At 44.6% G+C, this 22,500-nt stretch overlaps 1 protein-coding gene across 1 annotated transcript in view; it reads left to right on the top strand.

Moving 5' to 3' along the window:
* Positions 1-22,500, top strand: part of ctnnd2a (catenin (cadherin-associated protein), delta 2a) — a gene marked incomplete at both ends in the record, with an annotated part of 236,799 nt that overhangs the window by 120,494 nt on the left and 93,805 nt on the right. Inside the window, one exon of the mRNA XM_084474908.1 lies at positions 4,654-4,969. Coding sequence (XP_084331034.1) covers positions 4,654-4,969 — 316 coding nt within the window. The remainder of the gene's footprint in view (positions 1-4,653; positions 4,970-22,500) is intronic.

The following is a 22,500-nucleotide window of genomic DNA, read 5'->3' as shown; positions in this document are numbered from 1 at the left end:
CAGATGGATGGATGGGTTGTGGGATGAGTGAGATGTGTGGAAGGAGTGAGGATGTGGTCCAGACAGGCCAATAGAGATGGGCCCCTGGGAAGTGGAAGAATTATTAGAAATTACTTGAAAGTTTGGATGAACAGATAGATAGATGAATGGATAGAAATGCAGAGGTATGATGGATGGCTGGTGTTCTGATGGATGGATTGGTTGAGGGTCGTCCATTGCGGTGGTTCTGTCTAGTGACTAATACACCTCTTCTACCCACACACTAGTCTGACACATAAGCACCATTTGGCTTCACCACACCAGAGCAGAGGAGTGCAAAGAGGAGGAAAAGAAACATGATTTATTTTCTCCTCTACCACTTCTCACAACCTTTTACATAAACCTTCAGCACCACGACTGAGTAGAATGTTTAGTGTGTGTGTGCGTGTGTGCGCGTGTGTCAGTGCATGTGTGTGTGTGTATGTTTTAAAACTAGGACACTGGTGTTATATTTCATTAAAAGTAACACTGCTGATAGTTTGCCTTATGCACACAAATTGGACACACATGCACACTCAGACTGGACACACACACTGGACACACACACATACACTCACATTTCAACATTAACAAGCATGCATCTCTCTGCCAGGCAACAGGAGTCCCAAAGGTCAAGCCATCAGACAGAAAACACCATTACTGGAGCAAAGATTAATACACTGGCAATCCGTGGCGGAAGGGAGGAGGGGAAGAGAGGAAGGGAAGTAAGGATGGACCGGAGAGCTGGAAGTGTAAAAGGGAAAATGGAATTTATACAGAGGGAAATGAAAAAAAAGGAAATGTGAAGAAAATGTGCCCATTTTTTTTATTTTTCTCTCTTGTCTGTTTGCCTGGGATTGACTCTTTTTTTTCTTCTCTTTTTCCCTTACTCTGGCCTTGTTTTTACCCCGTCATCTATCTATATATGTTTCCTATATCCAATCTCTCTTCCTGACCTTTCTTTACATTTCTCATTATTTTCCTTCACTGTCACTCTCTTTCCCCGTCCATCTTTATCCTTGCTTATTCGTCCCTTTGCTCATTTTGGTGGTCAGTACTGAAGTAGAGTGTTGGCCAGATATGAGTCAGTCTCTCTCTCTCTCTCTCTCTCTCTCTCTCTCTCTCTCTCTCTCTCTCTTTCTCTCTCTTTCTCATTCTCTCGGTCTGTGTAACTCACTATATTCTATCTCTGCCTCCCTCCCCCTCCCTCTCTCGGTCTTTCTCTATCTCCCAGCCCCCTCTCTCCACTCCCTATATCTCCCCCACCTTTCTTTCTCTCTGTCTATCTGTCTGTATGTCACTATCTTCTCTCGACCCTTCTCCCTCTCTCTCCCTCCAACTGTGTCTCGGAGGACCGCCTGTGAGTGTGTGCTCTGGGGGGCCGGATGACACTGTGCGTGGCTTGGCCCCGCGGGGCCCTTGGGATCATAATGAGACATGGAAGCAGAGGGAGGATAGCTATAGCAGGAGAGCTGTGTAAGAGTGCTGGTGTGAGGGGGGAGGACTCATTATTGGCTCATTATTTGCCGTTTTATGCACCACTCACCCACATGTCTATACCCTATATACTCTTTGTCACTGTGAAGTGCTTTCCTCTTTTTCTCGCTCTTTTTCTCCATGTCTTCCTCAATCTCTCGCTCTCTCTTTCTGTGCTGTCCTTAATCAAAACGTCCATAACGGTCTTCAACGCATGCCACTCATCTTGCTAGTACCTCTCTCTGCATATCTCTCTCTGTCTCTGTCTCCCGACAACTCTCTCTCTCTCTCTTGACATTTCTCTGTATCTCTGTCTCGTCATGTCTTGTTCTCTCCTGCTTAATTTGGTGGAACATGAAATTTAAGGCATCAGTATCGGATTTTTCACATACACACACACACACACACACACACACACACACACACACACACACACACACACACACACACTATCTGCATCGTTTGTCCACACACACACACACACACACACACACACACACACACATACACACACACACACACACACACCAATCAAGCATTCATTTTGGATCAAATCACTGAAGGGCTGTCATCCGACTGATTGAGCTTTAAAGTAAGCATCATTGGTACATTGTGTGTGTGTGTGTGTGTGTGTGTGTGTGTGAGTGTGAGTGTGAGTGCGTGTGCGTGTGCGTGTGTGTGTGTGTGTAATAGTTTAGGAGGTATTCCAGCATGTGAAGGTCAAGTAAATGCCATCACTGTGGAGACCATAAAAGAAGCAAGCTTGGTGGTCAGTTAATGGTGGTTGGCTTGAATCGGTTCCACATGGACACGTGACTACACGTACTGTGGCAACCCGTCTCCGGCACAGCGCCCCTGGAGGTCCAGGGGGCAGGTTGTGGAGGCGGTGTACCACAGATTTCCCACAGATGGCGCCAGTAAGAGCATTGGTGACAGCCAATCATTGAAATGCGGAGCACCTGAGGAACAGGTGGAGAAGCATGCTTAAACAGCCTGCTTCCACGCTCATTCAGGGCTCCCCTGGTTCACACACACGAGGAGATAACAGACGACGACGGTGAGGAGATTCCACCCAACGGAGCAAGCCTGTGGATTCCGCTATAGTTGTTTTTTGTTATAGTTAGTAAGTGGTACTTTACGTTTGATTAAAAGTGCCATGTTGGCTTTTGCACTTCAACCAGACTCTTGGGCTGTTTTGGGATGGGGCAATGCACTCTAGCCAAGCCGGGTTGCCACAGTACACATGTGGGTGCACACACATTCACTCACACACACACACACATGTACACATACCTCATAGTAATCTAAACACACACACATGTACACATGTATACACACACAAACACAAATGCATGTACACATGTATACACACCACATAGTAATCTAAACACACACACAGTATATATCTATATACATCTTATCTACACACACAGAGACACACCCAAATGCAAACCCATCATATAAAAGCAGGCTGTTTGTGTTTGGTTGAGTACATTTTAGGTATGTTTAGCACATGGATGGCTTATCTTTTGTGGCTAATTCCCTCTCAATGGCCTGTTTTAAAGCCCTGCTAATCAAATGGCCAATGTATTGATTCCTGGCCAATCCTGATTTATCACACACACCCAAGTTCACATTTACGATACGCCTGTGTGTTTTATGTGTGTGTGTGTTTGGATTGTGTGTGTGTGTGCGTGCATGTGCGGCTGGGGGGAGATGGAGAGAATGAGTGGGAAAAGAGATAGATGAGATATAGCGACAGATGAGACTTACCAATTACTCACACACACACATGCTGACTATCTGTGTGTTTTTAACAGGAGTCCTCCACCCACACACACACACATGCTGACACAAAATCATACACACAGCAACCTCCCACACACAAAGCACCCCCCACGCACACAAACACACACACACACACACACACATACATCCTCACATACATGCTCTGAGACACACACACACACACACACATAAACACACACACATCTTAAAGGGGTTTTTATAGGCAGCTCAAGTAGAGGTCCCCAAACTCCCATCAGCCTCCCTGATAGATCGGCTGATGCTACGCGGCTAAATAACAAATGACTGAAGTAGAGGAAGGAGGGCGTGAATGAGGTGGGCTGGGTGAGCTTCTGGGTCATGGTGGGATATGATTAAGAGGTCCCAGGTTTTGCGGCCCCCGCGCCTACAGAGCATGTAACCCCCCCCCCCCCTCCCTTTCGCTCGTTTCCCCCCCTCTCTCTAAGGGCGTCCTTTATGGGTGTTGTGATGTGGTTCTCATGCAGTTATAGGAGACATGTGTGTGACGTGTGTGTCTTACGATCTGGAGCCCTCGTTAATAGGCCCTGGGAGGTTAACCGTCTGCTATCGAATTACGGTCCCGGTGTCCCTAATGGCTTCTTGGCAATTACCCAACCTCAAACTCACCTGTCTCAGAGCCCGCGTACAGTGTAGTGTTTGTCTGAACCTAAAAAACAAAAGGCTTTTACAGACAATGCTTTTTTGGCAACAACGCGCACCACAACACAGTTTGTGCCAGAAATATTGTTTGTTTTACATTATAAGGTGAACAAAATATTGCTCACAAGGAAGGTAGAACTTATTTCCCAGCCATTATTGGTGCTCTGTTCTGCTGTCTGTTTGTCTACAGGTCTCTTCATTTAAAGTCGCTGAAGTTCATGAATAATTCTGTGCTTTTCTTCTTCTACTTCTACTTCTTCTTCTTCGTCCTGTCCTTTGTATATATGTTGGTTTGTTGTGTTCATGAATTATTGGCGCGTGGCCAATATTCCTGCTTCTATATGGAGATTGTAATTTCCTCAACCTGTATGTCTATCACTCTGCCTCGCTTCTTTTTCATTTTCTCTCTTCTCTGTATTCCCTCTTTCATTGTTTGTTTCTGACTTCTCTTTATGCTCCCTCCTCCCTTGTGTGCCTTTCGGGTCGTCTTATCCTGCCCTCGTCTCCTCTCCTCCCCTTTGTCCTCCTCTTCTCGTCTCTCCTCTTCTCCACTCTCTCCTTTGACCTCCTCTCCTCCTACCTAATCCCCCCTTCTCTTCCCCCCCCCCCGCCCCCCCCCAGTAGACCTCAGACGGTGCGTCTACGACCAACCCATCCTAAGCTATGTCCTCTGTCCCTATTTCCCTGCCGTAGCTCCCTCCTCTCCCGGTGTTGACTCCGCCCCCTTGCAGCGCACAGGAAGTCACGGCGCCGCCACCACGGGCAACTATGGCCGCGGGGGCGGGGCCAACACCTACGCCACCGTGGGGCCGGGCTACACCTCCGGCGTGGGCGGAGGCAGTGTCGGGGACATGTATGGATCGGACCCCTACGTGGCGGACCCCTACCGGACCCTGCAGTACTGCCCCTCGGTGGTGGAGTCACCCTACAGCAAGTCTGGCCCCGCCCTGCCCCCGGAGAGCGGCATGCAGCGCTCGCCCTCCATCGACTCCATCCAGAAGGACCCCCGGTAGGTGCACGGCCGACGTCTGTGTGTGGTTGTGTGTGTGTGTGTGTGTGTGTGTGTGTGTGTGTGTTCTTCTTCTGGTGTATGTCCTAAGACCGTCAGCTCTGTTGAGGCGAGCCGGTTCAGCTTCCTACGATCCTGTTCGCCGTTCAGGGGGCCGGTGTTTGGGGCAACTATTTACAATGTGTTCCACAGTTTGTAGTGTGGTCGATGTGAAATGTGTTGGCTAAGCCTATAACTTCAAGGCTGGTATAGGCTCTCTCTCTCTCTCTCTCTCTCTCTCTCTCTCTCTCTCTCTCTGTCCAAAGCCCCTATTCCATCATGGTCATGACCAAACCCCCTTCGGTAGTTCCTCTTAAGGTGTCTTGACCCGTGTGACTCCATGCATTGATTGATACAATCCATTGATCAATAGATGGTCTGAACACACACAGGCACACACACACACACACATACACTCATAGCAATGGAAGACACCACTCAAGCCCCACTGACCACATAATTTTCTCTTGACCTCCCCTTGGATCTTATTGATGCTTGAAATATCAGAGAACAATTTATCCGCACGCGCACATACATTCACACACAGGTGCACACACAAACATGCACACACAAACACACACACACACACTATGAACAAAGGCTGAGCTGTCTCCTAAATGAATGGAGTAATTATGGAGTAATAAGTAGACGAGACAATCACTACTTGAATAAGTCCTTTCATGGTAATACTTTGTTTTTGTTCAAACAAAGTGGTGTGCCCTGGTTTGGGACAGTCGAGGCACAGCTACTAATGAAACTAGACTGGATTTAAAATATCAAGGAGAAATAGATGATGAAAGATGAAAAAATGATTTTTTAAATTTAATATACAGCACTGCAATTTGCTGCGGAAACATTGCTTTCCTCCTCCTCCTCCCTTCTCATCCTCATCCTCCTCCTCTCCTTCTCTTTTTCTTCCTCCTACTCCATCTTGTCCTGCTTCTCTTTCTCCGTTTCCTCCTCCTCATCATCCTTCCTCTCCTCCTCGTCATCCTCCTCTTCCTCTTCCTCCTCCTCCCCCTAATCGTGTTATTATTCCTCCTTCTCCTTCTCATCCTTTTCTTCTTGTTCCTCATCGTCCCTTTCTTCATTGTTTTCTTTTCCCTCTTTTTTCTGCTGCTGTTTCTACTAATCTCCATCTTGGACTTTCCCTTCCTCCTCTTTAGAATATTAATCTGCCTCTTTCTTCACTTCTTCCTCTTTCTTATTTTCCCCCTTATCTCTGCTGTTGTATTCTTAATGTTATTATTGCCCTTCCTCCTTCTCTTTTCTATCATTTCACCCTTCTTCTTTCTTGTATTCTTCCTTCTCCAAGCCTCCTTCAAAGTTCTCCCTCCTGTGAGAATTTCTCCACTTTCCCCTTTGCTGCCCCCTCTTCTCACTCCTCCTGCAGTCCTCACTCCTTCCCCTCTGAATGACTCAATCAGATACTCAGACTGATGTAACAGAGGTTCTCCCTCTCCCTCCTCCATCCATTGCACCTCCTCCGTGTCTTTGCCAAACTCTTGGTAGTGGGCGTGCTGGTCATGATGCTCGGAAGGGGAGCAGCCAACTGGCAGGGATCCCAGTCTGGTGTTTGAAGAAACACCTTCAGACCAATTATCGGTCTGGCTCAGGTGATGGAGGTTGTCTGGGTATCCGTCTTCTGAATAGGCTTGGTCATAAGCCCACACACTGTAAGGGAAGAATGAGGAGGTGCCAGCCAGCCCACCCTGCTCCTTTGCCCAGGAGTCTTTAGCATTCACCTCGCCCATGTCCTCCGCTCCCTCCTCCACACATTGCTCTACCTCCTCCCTGTCTTGTTCAGACTCTTGGTAGAGGTAATGCTGGTCGTGATGCTGGGAGGACAGGCCAACTGGCAGGGAACGCAGTCTGGTGTTTGTAGAAACACGTTTAGACCAATTCCTGGTCTGGATGTTAGGGCTCAGGTTGAGTTGGATGGTTGGTTGAGCTGGTGGAGCTGCCTTCTGAATAGTGTTGGCCTGGTCTGACACACTGTAAGAAGAAAAATGCAATTGATCACACTTGAAATTCCTGTTGCTATTTGTTTTCATCTCCTCCACTTTCAGATAGATAGACTGACTTAAACACAAACACTTACAAACTGTGGCCATAATACTCTCGCAGTAGAGACACAAAGGGATGCTGCAGAATGTCTCGGGGTCATTCTTAGACCAGGGTCTATTGTCAGCAGGCCTTTCAGTAAGTCTATCAATTCAATGAGGACATCCTCCGTTTCCTCCGGATAGAACTGCATTTGGAAACAATGTCAATAAAGTTAAACTCTGAGCCACATCTCGTATAACTGTACTATTTAATTAATGTTTCAACTTCTATATAAGATATCTACCGAAGGTAGGATGTCCATGAGGTCATCAAGGGGGGCGCGGAGGGGTCTGTCCTGCTCCTTGTTTGGATTGTTGTAAAACTCCTTTGGAGTCTTAAAACCATACATATGATCAATTTCATACTTTTAATACAATATACTACCTTTATATATTGCACACACCTTTGCCATGGCAGGTGAAATAAAGGTTCATACTAGGCGCCAGCCATGAGTGGGAGAGCCCTGGTCCTTGGTGAAATACCGGCTAGCCCTGATACCATTGTTTATCAGGTGCTCAGAGGGAACATCATGTGTATCCATGATGAATGCCAGCTGGAGAGACAACACAGAAACACATTAGCCCACAATCTTACCCAACGTTTCCATGGAACCTGAGAGATGCGTTTGTCGTGTGTTCCCTCTGTGAGGGGAGGATTGCGGTTCAGCTCCACTGACCAGTTCATACTCATCATGACATGGGTACAGGTGGTCTCCCAGAAACAGGGAGACAATGACACAGCCAAGAGACCAGATGTCGATGGCCCCTGTGATCGGCAGGCCCAAGACGACCTCCGGAGCCCTGAGGGGTTCGGAGGATTACACACACGGTATCGCCATGTTTCCACAAAACTATATGAGATGCATCAGAACCACTTTCCATATGTAACATGAGAAATGGAAGAAAGTAAACCAGCACCAACAGAGGGTCTGGCCGGGCCCTGGTAGAACTCACCTGTATGCCAGGGGCTGTAAGGTATCTCCCAGCAGTACGTCTGAGACGTGGACAGCCAACCCAAAGTCAATGAGTTTGACCTTTAGTGGTTGGTCTTGCTGGTTCACAAACATGACGTTGTCCCCTTTAAGGTCAGTGTGGATAATCCCCAGGGCGTTCAATGCCTGGAAGGCCACGGCCAACTGCATTCACAAAGGCAGAAATTAGTGTTAATGTTTTCCACGTTCTGATTGACGTCGTTCTAATTTTTCTTTTATTTTCATCAGTGCTCGCAAATACCCACAATTATTAGAGCATCACATACTGACCTGTTGAGTAATGACACTCAACTCCAGAAGGCTCAGAGGTTGGAGTGTGGAATTCCAATAATCAAAAGGCTGATGTCCAGCATCTCAAAGACCAGACAGGTTTGGCCCCTGTGCACAAAGTGCTCAAACCAGCGCACAATGTTGCACTTGTCCGGGTCCAAGGCCTTGATTATTTTCAGCATCGCAATCTGTAGACGGATCCACCAATAAGTGAATTTAAATATATTAAATTTTTCATCTTGTGTTTAGTAGTATTTGGAGAAAAAGGATCATCAGAGTCTATTTAAACTACATCAAAAGGCTGAATTATATTTACCTCCTCCTCAGCGCCAACTATGTTGTCATCCGTCTTCTTAAGGATTTTTACAGCCACTGTCTGCTTGGTGTCCATGTTCAGACACGTGGCCACCTTACCAAAAGACCCTTCCCCCCCGAAGGACTGGACCAGGTAGTGAGAGGAGGTGTTATCCAGCACTTCCTTCTCCTCTACCAAGAAGTCCTGAAGAGGATGAGGCATCTTGTTGAGGAGAACGGTCTTCCTCAAATGCTGCCTTAAAAGTTAACCTGGATGCTAACCAAATGCTAAATAAAATGCTAATTCCAATGCTACGTGAATGATAACTCACTACTGCAAGAACAACTGCTGTAAGTCACCAAAGTAATCACGCAATGAGCTCACCTCACTCAAACTCACTTATCTAGCTGCTCTGTGCTGTGACATCATAAGGCTTAGAATCTTGAAGTCACAATTTAGAATTATGTTCTTGAGGCCTCTGAAAGGTTGGTTTTGGTTTCCATGGCAAACACAAACAAACAAAATAAACTTGAATTTGGTCTGAATATATGCATATATATATATATATATATATATATATACAGTAGTAATATGTATCTATATATATATATATTTAAGCAATAGATCACGACAGGCTGTGGTATACGCTCATTATACCACAGTTAAGGGGCGTTGTCCATCCCGACGCGCAACGGAGGGGCGGCGACCCCCTTCACTGTGGTATAATGACCGTATATCACTGACTGAAGTGATCTATTGCTTTTATAAAACGGTTACGTAAATATGGCGAAATGAAAGTCATAGACACCCTAAATTTTGAAAAAGCTAGAAAGTCGGAAAAGCATTTTTTTTAACGAATACAAAAAAGTAGTCCCTCCCGGCTGCCGGCAAAGTGTACGGCGGTTGCTATGCAACACACTGTAGCGTCCTTCAGAGAGAAGGCTAGGCTAAAGACGGTAGCTTGGTTCGCCGGCAATTTAGCCTTCTATCGAGTTCACTCGAACTCGATAGTAGGCTAAATTGCCGACCGTGTGCCTATTGCTTTACAACATTTCCACCCTCTCCAGCAATCAACATGTTTTTTAGGCTTCAGTGAACTACGCTATCGCTTTTATATATAAATAAACAACAGTTCAAGTTAGGCGCGGAGTGATACTGAACTCTGTAAACTGAACGGGCGTCATAGCTGTGTGTATACGCTCAATATACAACGGTTGGGAACCAATCAGATCGCTTGATTTAGGCCCCCCATTTTATAAATATATATATATATATATATATATTTATATAATTCTTAGTCCAGGGTATATTGTCAGCATCCCCTTCATCCTCCTTTTCCTCTGGCTATAACTGCATTTGGAAACAATGTCAATACTGTAACACTCAAAGCCACATCTCAATCGTATTACTGCACTATTTAATTCATGTGTCATGTGTCAACTCCTATATAAGATAAGATTTATGCATAGACATCCTACACCGAAGGTAGTAGGATGTCTATGCATAAATCCACGGGGGCCACAGGGGGTCCGTCCTACTCCTCGTTTGGCTTGTTGCAAAACTCTTCTGGAGTCTCAAACAACATATGTGATGAATATAAATATATACTACCTATATACTACCAGATTCTTTTCACGACATGTGAACTAGAAAATGCATTTCTTGCAGAAAATGCGGTGAGTGCTGTAGTGCAAAGTGAGGTTGAAAATATGTTTTAGTAAAACCACATAGTTAAAGACGTAAAGAAATATTAAATGGCTTCAATCAAGTGAAGGGATTTGAACAGAGTCTAACAGAGACTAAACAATGTAAACATGCACAACATGCACAATTTAAAAAATGGAAAATGGTTGGAAAAAAAATGTAAGAGTGAAGTGTTAGCTAATGTGATCAGGTTTGAATACATTTGAGATAAAATATAGAATAGCTGAGCTGTTCTGTTGGCATTTTCCAGCCCAACTATACACAAAAACCGCCCAATTAACCAAAAAACCTGCCCAAAACATATATTGCCAGAAATCTGATAAATCATATACTTCTGCAATTGCAAATGCACAAATACACACCTAACGCAACCTGACTATTAACTATGAGGTTATGTACAAGGAACCTCTCATCTATCTCTCATACACAAACCTCACAAGGTTTGTGTAAAGAACACGTCAGATGACATATACAAATACACAAAAAAGGGATGTAAAAGACCAATGGTAAGCACAATAAACTACTGAATAACTTTTACATTACATACACAAACACACACACTCCATGTGCAGGGACACAGCCACAGAAAATGTATGTTTGGTACATGAGCTAAAATAAAACAACCCTCAAAATATGTCATGCATAAAATTATCTTACATTTATGTAGAACTGTATGTAGAAAAATATGTCCAGTCAACGCCAGCTCAACTAAACGGTATCTCCTTACGACTCCTTGGCCGAGAGGTTTGAGTGACAGGTCTGATGGCCCTCCCTCACCCCTAATTACAGGCAAGCATTGTTTTTAGCATTTAGCTTCTACCGGCAGTACACCCGGATATGTAGCAAGCACCTAGCCTCTAGCCATATAAACGGGGGTCCCCACAGACAAACGCCCGATATATAACAATCATAATTCCAATTTATTAATCAATCACTAACATGAAATAACGTAACCGTTTAAGCTTGACATGGTATTTCTAGGTTAAATATTGATGTTGTTCAGGCCCTGTGGCGTCCACAATGTTTAGCTTTCATAGCCACCTCAGGCAATTGCGCTCCAGCCTCACCGCCCAATCTGGCAACACTGCCGGAATGTCCTCACCGCCCAATCTGGTAACACTGCCGGAATGTCCTCACCGCCCAATCTGGCAACACTGCCGGAATGTCCTCACTGCCCAATCTGGCAACACTGCCTGAACGTCGTCCTCGAGCTCAATGTAACTCAATCAGACCAACAGGAAATAGACGAAGCGGGTAGGGAGATTGAAACTTAAACTGTGATTCTGAAAAAAGTATAAATGATATTGAAATTCTGTTTCCAGATTATTGAAGATACAAGTGTGTTGATTTGTACGTTTGAACGAAGGTTAATGATAAAAAATTTACCAAGTTACGGAGAACGTTAGAAGAAGTTGAATGGTCAGAAATTGTAATTGGAATGGAGTCTCTAGGTGAAAAATTGAGGAAGGAGATAGGTCCCGAAGTTTGTAGAGAATAATAAAGAAGAAAGAATAAAACTTAGGAAGAACAATAGTTGAGCGCTGCATGCAGCACTTACCTAATTAAGTAACAATATTTAAATATAAAGGATCTATCCAACTAATAGGGATGGGAATTAGTAGAAACCTCCCGATATTACAAAGGTTTTGGAGTGCCGAAACGATATTGTTACACTTTGCGCTTTTGCAAATATTACGGTTCTGCAAAACATTGCGATACTATATTAGAATTTTTTTGTGTGATTTTAACCCATGGCTAGAACACTGAGGTTAGAGTTCTACAGGTCTGTGTCCGCCATTGTTTTCTATATGAAAGTAGCTGAACAGATCAGACCATAGACCATAGTAGACCATTAGAAATAACTATAGGCGAAGCGACCTCTGTAGGACGCTATGATTCATATAATAACTTGGATGTTGAAGAAAAACTTCAGGAGTTTCCACCTGGACTCCATTTTCAGATCATTTTTTAGTTTTAGGGACTAATGCGGATAACACTTTTTGAAATTGGTGAAGTATTGAGCGAGAACACCAGCCGTAGTCAGCTCACACGGGCTGCAATGTATTTCTCTGGGGCAGTAGCTCGCTGTCAATGTACTTCCTCTGAAAGTGCTTGTTTTTGCCACTGACAGGCTCAGATTATATATTATTATATAACATAATAGAAAGGATCCCTCCAGAGATAAAATACTTTTCTCTTTACCTTTCGTTTGATCTGTCTGTTTGTTTTTTGTGTCCAACCAAGTGGAGCTCAATACTTGGCTGATTTAAAAGATTGTCGTCCACATTAGTCCCTTGGACCCAAATTTAATTTAGAAAATTTTGAGTCAAACTCTACCTCCCAGTAGTCATGTGAATATTTTTTTCTCCCACCCATTCTATCTATCTATCTATCTATCTATCTATCTATCTATCTATCTATCTATCTATCTATCTATCTATCTATCTATCTATCTATCTATCTATCTATCTATCTATCTATCTTTCTTTCTTTCTTTCTTTCTTTCTGTCTATCTGTCTATCTGTCTATCTATCGATCTATCTTTTTCTTCTATTGTTTTGTCTATCTATAATCTACCTCTATGTATCCAAACTCCCTTTCATCTAGTAAAAAAAATGCACAATTTTCTGCAACAACATTTTCAGAACATTCATTCAACATAACATTTACAGTGAAATGTTAACCTCCCCCAACAGAGCCTGGCCAGGCCTCAGCAGATCTCACCTGTGTTGCAGGACTTGTAAGGTATTGCCAAGCTGTAAATCAGTATGACCTTTAGTGGTTGGTCTTGCTGGTTCACAAACAGGTTGTCTCCTTTGGGACAACATTGCGTGGACGCACACATACGCGCCCACACACACGCACACACACACACACACACACACACACACACACACACACACACACACACACACACACACACACACACACACACACACACACACACACATCTCTGCATGTAGTAGTTTGAATCATGTTAATAAATTATACTGATTGCCCTTCTATAGGGCAAACACACAATTATCTATGTGTGTTCCTTAAAGCAATTTATTGAATTCCCTCTTCACCTGACTCTGTTCATCAGCAATATTTTAATCATCTCATTGGCTCGCTGCGGCAGCATTTTCACATGTACCTTTATAAATCACTACTAACCAAGTACTAACCTGTACTCAAGAGTACATTCTCAGCGTCAATATCTCCAATACTAATGGCAATTACGGGAAAGCATGTACATTTAATTCAGGGATGGGGTTGGGGCCAGCGATGACCCCCCCCATGCCTTTTAAAAAGCTCTTCCATTTTTTTTCCTGTCTCCTGGTTATGTGCTGCTTTCTGTGTGGTGTGGTGTGTGTGTGTGCGTGCGTGCGTGCGTGCGTGCGTGCATGCTGTCCTCTTGTCTCTGAAATTAACAAAAGACTCCTTCTACCCCCTTACCTCTCCTTTTCTTTCCTCCCTCTGTTTTATATATACATGTATTTCACAGGACTCTTTTTTACCAGATTACCAGAAAATAAAAAAAACAAGCAGATCGAGTCTCTGCGGTAGCTGTCAATCACAGAGTGGAAGGAGCCGGTGAGAGGGAGAATGAGACATAGCATGCAGCAGTCACACAAACACACACACACACACACACACACACACACACACACACATGTACACACAGACCATCATCTGATGTACTGCGATGGAGAGTAGGAATTGGTTAAAAGTGGTATGGAGGTTTTCATGGATAATGAGTCCATGATAGTACATTATTTATGCTAGTGCTAGTATTCAGATATTTGCCAACTCAAGGAGCTAATAATGTCTTCTCATTATGTAGTATTCAGCTTCTAAAATGTCAATGTATGTACATGTATGTATTTATTTTGCAATAATCATTGCCACTTATTTATTGCAATACTTACATAGTGATTATGTGTACTATGTAGATTTTCCTATCAGCAATCTCTAGTGATGAGTTGTAGCTACAATTATAGCTATATCATTGTCAGACAGCCTGGATGAAATGACTCATGCTTGTTTTATTATTCAAAAACATTCTAGCGCAGACGTTTTGTGGAGTAAAAACCTTGAGCAGAAAAGTTGAATTGCAGTACCTTTTACCTTGACTCAGACCAGCCAAGAAAACTCGAGGTGAATAGGCAGTACAATAGGAAGGCAAACAAATGGATAGGCAGAACACAATATAGTATAACAAAAAGTAGTGAGAGAAAGGTAGACCAGAAAAAGCGTGTACAGAATGAGGAATCGGACCGACTAATCATGATTATGTGATTCAACATAAATTATTTACACTATTATACTTGCTTATTTGTTGTGTGGCAACGGCACAAATACGATGCACACACTGCTGTTCTTTGAGATCAAGTGCTTTGTCCCACCAAACGTTTGCCTAATGACATACGGAATACAAAATTCAGTGCAATGTCGTAGACACGCAATCTTCAACAGAGAGTGTTTGATGTGACGTCTGTCATGGAGTTTACAAAGGATGCATGAAATGTACAGCAATCTGTCTGTTTGTGTGTGGGTGTTCCGTGTGCATGGGTACCCATTAAGGATACGGTTCAATCAAAAGCCACATTGTTCTAAATAGATTTAAATAAATAGCAGGTAGGGGTTAGGTATTGTAAACTGCAAGTCAATTGGCAAAAATCAGTGTACATTACAATTAAACCTTTGAATCAAAAAACGTAAACATACATTGTCACTTCCGCGCACTGTACTATACATTGTCTCATAGTCACAGCTGCGTAGCTGGATTGATTTACAAACAAATCGCTCTCACTCTATTTGAATGTGCCGCTTCCAAAGCGTTGCTTTCTGTTTGTCGCTTTGTTGGAAGACTAGCTGATTCCAACCTATATTCACGTGCACTCTTTGATCACGTGCACTCTTTGATCACGTGCACTCTTTGATCACGTACACTTTCAACCCCTGAGCGTTGGGTTGTTAACTTCAGAGCACTGGAAATGCAGGAGATATTTGGCTTTGTGGAAAAACAAATGTCATCTTCGACCAATCTCCCTTGCGTGTGTGTGTGTGTGTGTGTGTGTGTGTGTGTGTGTGTGTGTGTGTGTGTGTGTGTGTGTTGTACATAGGTTTAGATGAAGGCACACTGTGACGTTTCGTCCTTTCATCACGCATCTCTGAAATATGCACAATGACGCACAGACACCCGAGTTCTCATCTGTTTACTTCCAAACTCCTTCAGCCAGTGGGCCATGGCCGCGCCTCGCCTAATTCCAAACGTATTATTATTTAATCATTTTTTCAGTGAAACTTGCTCGTTTCTTTCATCAGTCAGTGGAGGGAACTGTTTACTTCTCAGGCATCCACCTGCTGAGATCAGTGGAGAGCTCTTAAATGAATGAAGTTATGCACAGCTATTTTTATTTATCTCCCTCATCAAGTGCTAGGACTTGGCTTGAGGAATAAAAACAGGCTCCCAGTCGTGTGGACTTTGTCTCAATGAAATTCAGCAGATTCCATTTTTTTAAGAGTTATCCCTAAGAGAATAGAATCCAGTGTTGTAATTACACAAGTTATTCTAATCAAGGCCGGACTAAATTAATCATGGCATTGGTAACATATGATCTTTAATTCATATGATCTTTAATTCATATTTTGTCAGTGAGAGGGGATGTATTCCAATCAATAATGATTAATCTCAAAGCCATTATGATAATAGTTATCTCGTCTTCCTGTTGTTGTTGTTGTTGTTGTTGTTTTGGCTTACACACAACTGTTGGATGAAGTCAGAGTAAGCCATTTGTTCATTAGTGGTGTAGAAGGACTCATCACCATATGGTGCATGAAAGTAGTCCTAAGAGATACAGGGAAATGCATTCCGGAAAGAGAATAGCTGTGACAGATCCTTGCATTTCCTAGTGCCTTCAATGTGCCTTTCAGCTAAAGTCCCAGTCAAAGCTTCTAGTAAGGTTAGCTTTAATGTGAATGTTAATGATCCAATTCCCAAACACAGTTGCAGATAAAAAATATTGGGTTTTAAATATCAAATACTAACGCTAGGATTTTTGGCAGTTCAAGGTGATGGACATTATAACACACCGTTTTTTTTTTCTTTCTCTGATATATGTCTGCTAATAAGCTTTTCAACACACTGAAAGGTGGCCGTCTGGAGCGGAGTAAGTTACCCTGTGGTCGTTTTAAATGGTTTGCACCGTCTCCTCAAGCTGTCTGATTATTTGAATATACAATCGGAAGTGTCGCTCAGGCGGGGGGGTTATTTAAGTACATTTTGCGTTTGCTGTTTGAGGTGCTGAACATTCAACTCTATTCCCTCTTATTGAATCAAAGTCATGTCGTGCTGCATAAGGTTAAACTAGTGGTGGCTGGTGCTCACTCTCTCCCACTCGCTCTGTCTCTCTCTCTCTCTATCTCTCTCTCTGGTGCAGCAGTAATTGGATCTGGTTGAGATAACATAAAGCGCTAAAAGACTTAGCCGCTGTTTGAGACAAGGGAACACTGAGAGGGGGCCAGAGGTTTTTCAGATACACATACGTGTGTGTGTGTGTGTGTGTGTGTGTGTGTGTGTGTGTGTGTGTGTGTGCGTGCTTGTGTTTTTGCATGTGTGTGTGTGTGTGTCTACAAGGGAACACTGAGAGGGGGCCAGAGGTTTTTCAGATACACATACGTGTGTGTGTGTGTGTGTGTGTGTGTGTGTGTGTGTGTGTGTGTGTGTGTGTGCGTGCTTGTGTTTTTGCATGTGTGTGTGTGTGTCTGCACCTGCATGCATGTGAGTGTGTGTTTGTGTGTGTGTGCGTGAATAAGTGCATCCATGTATATTGGCATACATGTGTGTGTGTCCGTGTGTGTGTGTGTGTGTGTGTGTGTGTGTGTGTGTGTGTCTGTGTGTGTGTGTGTGTGTGTGTGTGTGTGTGTGTCTGTGTGTGTGTGTGTGTGTGTGTGTGTGTGTGTGTGTGTGTGTGTGAAAAGTGTGGCACCATGAAGAGAAAACTCAATAAAAGCCTGTGGATAGGTGTAGAGAGACACTGATGTATGGCAACGGAGAGCCGAGAGGTCTAAACAAAGAATGGATTGAAACACGGCAGAAACAGTGCAGGAGAGAGCCAGGGGGGACAGGGCGAGGGTAAATAATTTAACGCCTCGCACAGATTATTCTTTAAATCTTCTTCTGTAAATGATGCAGCTTGGCACAATTTCAATCCAAATATGTGTTTACATGCTGTTCAAGGATACATTTTTGCGAGAAAAACAAAGAAGAGCGATAGGTGTGTCCCTGGAAAATCAACAGTCAGAAGAGATAAGAAGACAAGCATTACAGTCCACATAGTGCAAAGGGGTATTATAATATTATATTATGAATTCCACAGAAGTTACACTAAATTCCTTAATTTCCTACAGAGGGCAGTTCAACACCAATGACCCAACGGGGGAGCCCAGTGAAGCCCGGAGAGGGCCCTGCATGTGTCTGTTGAGCTCTCCATGCTGCTCACATCTCTACACACATGCCATGCATGACTACACTATGCAGCGCCTGACACAGGTCAATGTCAAAGAGATACATCTTGGACGCGAGGAACATTGCGTTTGTTACATCTCCATCGTTTTCAGTGCTTTCAATTGGCCGATTTTAGCTGCCAACGTCAAATAGCTCTGTCATGACACACCATTGTTGGGGGGGTCGGGTGGAGGGGGGGAGCTGGCTGTGTTGGCAGACAGCCAGGGCACACTGGGCTATTAAGGGAGGGTGTTGCGACAGTCAGCGGTCTGTGTGTCTATGCGTGTCTGTGTCTGTGTGAGAATGTTTAAGAATGCCGTGACATTCATACATGGGTGCACCGGCTGATGGTGCATTCCTGTGTACAAGTGCTGTAGGGGCAATATCCTGATGTGTGTTTGAGTGTGTGTGTGTGTGTGTGTGGGGGGGGGGGGGGGGGGGGGGGGGGGGGGGGGTTGGTGTGGGTGTGGAATGTGTGTTTGAGTGGGTGTGTGCTCGAGAGCGTGTGTGTGTGTGTGTGTGTGTGTGTTTTCGTGTGTGTGTGTGTGTGTTTTCGTGTGTGTGTGTGTGTGTGTGTGTGATTGGGTGGGTGTGATTGGGTGTGTGTGTGTGTGTATCTGTGTGTTTGTGGTTTGTGATTGGGTGTGTTCTTCTATTTGTGGCAGAAACCACTTCTGGTCCATTTTCTAGGGGAAAATACAAATTTATCTTTGCTTCATTCTCTCCTCCCATCATTCTCTAACAATACACACGATCATCCTTACACACGATATCCTTACATCCTTATATATTGGGGTAAAATGAACCACCTTCTGAACAATATATTGCCTGGAGACCATTTACAGTGCATTCAAGGGCCCCCAAATGAGTTTCATATTTCTATTTAATTCTCAAGCCGTGTGATTTCGCAGACCAGGCTATAAATCATCCCCGCTAAACTTTATGGCTGTATCCGTTGACTTTTGTTCCCCACAAAGAGAGCTCTCCCATAGGGGGATCGAGGGGAGCACCCCACCTCACCTCCTCATCCGTCCCACAGTGCAGGGGGAGTGGAGGAGGAGGAGGAGGAGGGGGAGGGAGGGAGTAAACAGCTGAACAATTATGAGGAGGGGAGATAAGGGAAAGGGTCGCTGATTTTGGAGCGTGATCATTAAAAGAGGAGGTGTGAGAAAGACGAGGAGTTTTGCAGTGGGTGCAGCCATAGACGGTAGGGTGGAGAGGGGGATTATCAACAATGCAGATGCAAAAGGAGAAGATGGAGGGAAGAAAGAGAGAGCTAGAGGACACAGTCTGTCAGCTCTCAGCGCGGCCCATGGGTAATTTCCTCTCCACATGAGAAATGCATGCTGGGATATGGAATCACCTCCAAGGGTGGGTAATGATGCATGGCCAGAACCTTGGCCCTGAGGCACGTCTTTCTGTGTGTATCAAGGTGCGTGTGATTTGTGTGTGTGTGTGTGTGTGTGTGTGTGTGTGTGTGTGTGTATGTGTGTGTGTGTGTGTGTGTGTGTGTGTGTGTGTGTGTGTGTGTGTGTGTAGGTGACTGTGCATACAATTGTGTACAGTCACAAACACAGCTGCGTCCTGGCCATCATCCCTGCCTGTTTGTGGTAAAATTGGTCATTGTAGATATTTTCCTTTTATGAGTAGGGCAATTTGTGTATGTCTGTGTGCACATGTGTGTGCCCGCGCTTGTGCGTGTGTGTGTGTGTGTGTGTGTGTGCAAATGTGTGAGTCTGTGAGTGCGTGTGCAGGTGGGAGTGTGCGAGTGTAGCATGGTTGACCTTGGGATGAGAAGGCGTGTGTTTGTTATCTAACTCCCTAATGATGGGTCTGTACGTTTCTCCAACCGAGCAGAGCCCTGATGAGTGAAAAGCGCAAAGTCAAAAGAAACAGTCAGATAAACAAACAAACAAACAGGCAAACGGGGTAAATAGCTATCGAATGCATTTGGCACCCACCCAGGCATCCATTTTACGCCCACACACATTAACATCACAATGGCTTCCAGAGTTAGGAGTATAATTATCCAGACAGGACCTGTGTTTGTCTCTGTTCACCTCGGTTTCCAGCCGACTGTGTGGTTTGATGATACGGAGCGTGGGGTTGAGAGTTGAGTCGGGGACGTGTCAGAAGAAAGACAGAGAGATGGATTGCCGACAGCTCATTTAATGGAACCGGAGGAGGCTTCCAACAACGTTGTGGTGGCAATCACCATCTCACGCATATATATCTACATATATTGATTCCTTAGTTGTCAATATATTCATATGTATTCCAACCTACGCTGCACAGAAAACAAATGCAAATGCACTGTATTGACTCAATCTCGCTCACTCCTTCCTTTAAAGCATTCTCCTTCTCTCCCATATCCTCAAAATTGTCAGCAATTCACTGGGATTATGGGGAATTGACAGCCCAGCAGTTTTGCCTCGCCTCCCACCCCACCCCCTAGACTCACCCTGTCCTCTCCTCTTCCCTTCCCTCTCCTCTCTTTATCCCTCTATTTATGGCCCACCTCTCTCTCTCTCTCTCTCTCTCTCTCTCTCTCTCTCTCTCTCTCTCTCTACACTCATCCCTCATTTCCCAAACCATTCGTTTCAAAGGGTTTTGACACTATTAGCTCACCGCTCCCTCTGTGCTACTCAGCCCTTCTGATTCATATATTTGTGAACCAGGTCGTCGCTTTTCACATTGATTTTTGAGCTCAAATATGACTGAGGGGACTCATGAGGACCTGGCGCCTGGTTATACTGCAGACGTCCCTCGGCCCCCAGGAACAGAGACGCGTATTTTACTCTGAATGCCGCTGTAATGGACGCCCCTCGCCTCGCTCTGTGATCATCATCATCATCATCATCATCGTCGTCATCTTTCCCCGCTTCAAGCCCCCAACACACGCAGCCGTTTTGGGACGGACTTGAAACAGTGTTGTTGTATTTCTGGGTCCAAACTAGAATAAAGCGAGCGGAATAATACAGCCCCGCCAACACTCCCCCTCGGTGGGCTTTGCTCGATGAAACAATATGATTCTATTTATGTTTTCGGGCCACGCTGCAAATATGAACTGGACTTTGCATTCTTTGTACTTTGAACTTTACAGTTGAACTGTAAATGATAACGCTGCGAAGCACTTGAGGGATTTTTTTTCCATTTGTTCAATACCTCGTTCTTCTTCTTCTTCTTCTTCTTCTTCTGGTGTTTGTGTGTGTATACACACATACATGTATTATGTCCATATAGAGTTCAGCCCTCAAGAACTACATATTGTACTTTCCCCACCTTTGGACTAATGTTGAAGCCTCAACTCAGCACCACTGGAGTCGGTGACTCTTTCTGACCCTTTTTTAATGACCTACAGGATTTACACCCTTCACGCTTGTTCAGGTAAAGGAGTTGCGAGTCTCACGTGTGCTTGCGGCTATCTTCGCCGCCAGGGCTCAGTCTTCCACACGGCTGAGGACGTGAAGGTCACGAGTGGCGGTATATCTCTCGCCTCGCCACGGAAGAAGAGGCGTCTTGACCTTTTCCACAGTGCTGTGTACGAGCAGCCCCAGAGAGTGATCAGCAACTGTTATTGTAGTGCACAAACCAGCGTAGTGGCATGGCGCATAAAGCTAGATAAAGCCGGAGGGAAGAATGTGAAAGCAAAGGAAGAGAGAATGTGTGGTGGTTGATAGTTCCTGTTGTGAGAAACCGTAAGCAACAGGTAGACCATTCCAACCCGTTTGTATTAGCAAAGCGTAATGCTTTGGCAGTCAGTGACTGTGAGAATGCCAAGGCTAACACACTGGCCGTGGACTAAGTCTTGCCTGGTTTTGTCGGTGTCCTGGATTCTAAATCAATGTCAAACGTATGTCTTCATTAAGCGCCACCTCACACACAGACGGCTGAGCCGCTCCTGTGAATCAGCACATGAGACACTGAGGAGGACTGGAGAACTCCGAAGGGGAACTGAAGAAGCCAAGTGGAAAGACAAATGCAGGAGAACTCTCATTTCCTCGGGTCTGACGATGATGATTGCAAGTCGGGAGCGGAGGAAATGGGGATAAACAATGGCAAGCAGACAGTTGATGACAGAAGAGAGTGTTAATTTTGGGAGATTATAATCATTACGTTTCACTGATCACATGCAGCCTTGTCAGCTGTCGAGCAACATCTGCTTGTCAACACAACCTCGTAGGCTCACAGCATAGCAAGCCATTTAGCCAGTTCGCGCGCTCTCGCTCTCTCTCTCTCTCTCTCTCTCTCTCTCTCTCTCTCTCTCTCTCTCTCTCTCTCTCTCTATCCCTTTTACTGTTTCACGCACACATGCACACACACAGGCTCACACACACAATCACAACCCCATTATGTGAAAGGACTAATGGACGGCTGGACAGACAGATTACATAGAGGTAATGGACTGATGGAAGGGTGGCAGGATGGACAGATATTTTTAGAAGAGTGGGAATAGGCCAGAGAAGTCCTGAAGTGTGGACATCATGCCAAGGCACTGGAGACCCTTAGGTAACTTGCCCTGTACAAGACTGACCGATCAGGGTACTTGACTGAAAATAGAGTTCCCCAGACAAGGAGAGAGAGGCAAATGGTCCTCATTTATATAGCACTTTTATCCAAAGTGCTTTACACTG

The sequence above is a fragment of the Micromesistius poutassou genome (assembly GCF_964030765.1).
Source record: "Micromesistius poutassou genome assembly, chromosome: 11".
NCBI lineage: Eukaryota > Metazoa > Chordata > Actinopteri > Gadiformes > Gadidae > Micromesistius > Micromesistius poutassou.
The sequence above is the reverse complement of the archived record's forward strand: the minus strand, read 5'-3'. Positions and strand labels throughout refer to the sequence as shown.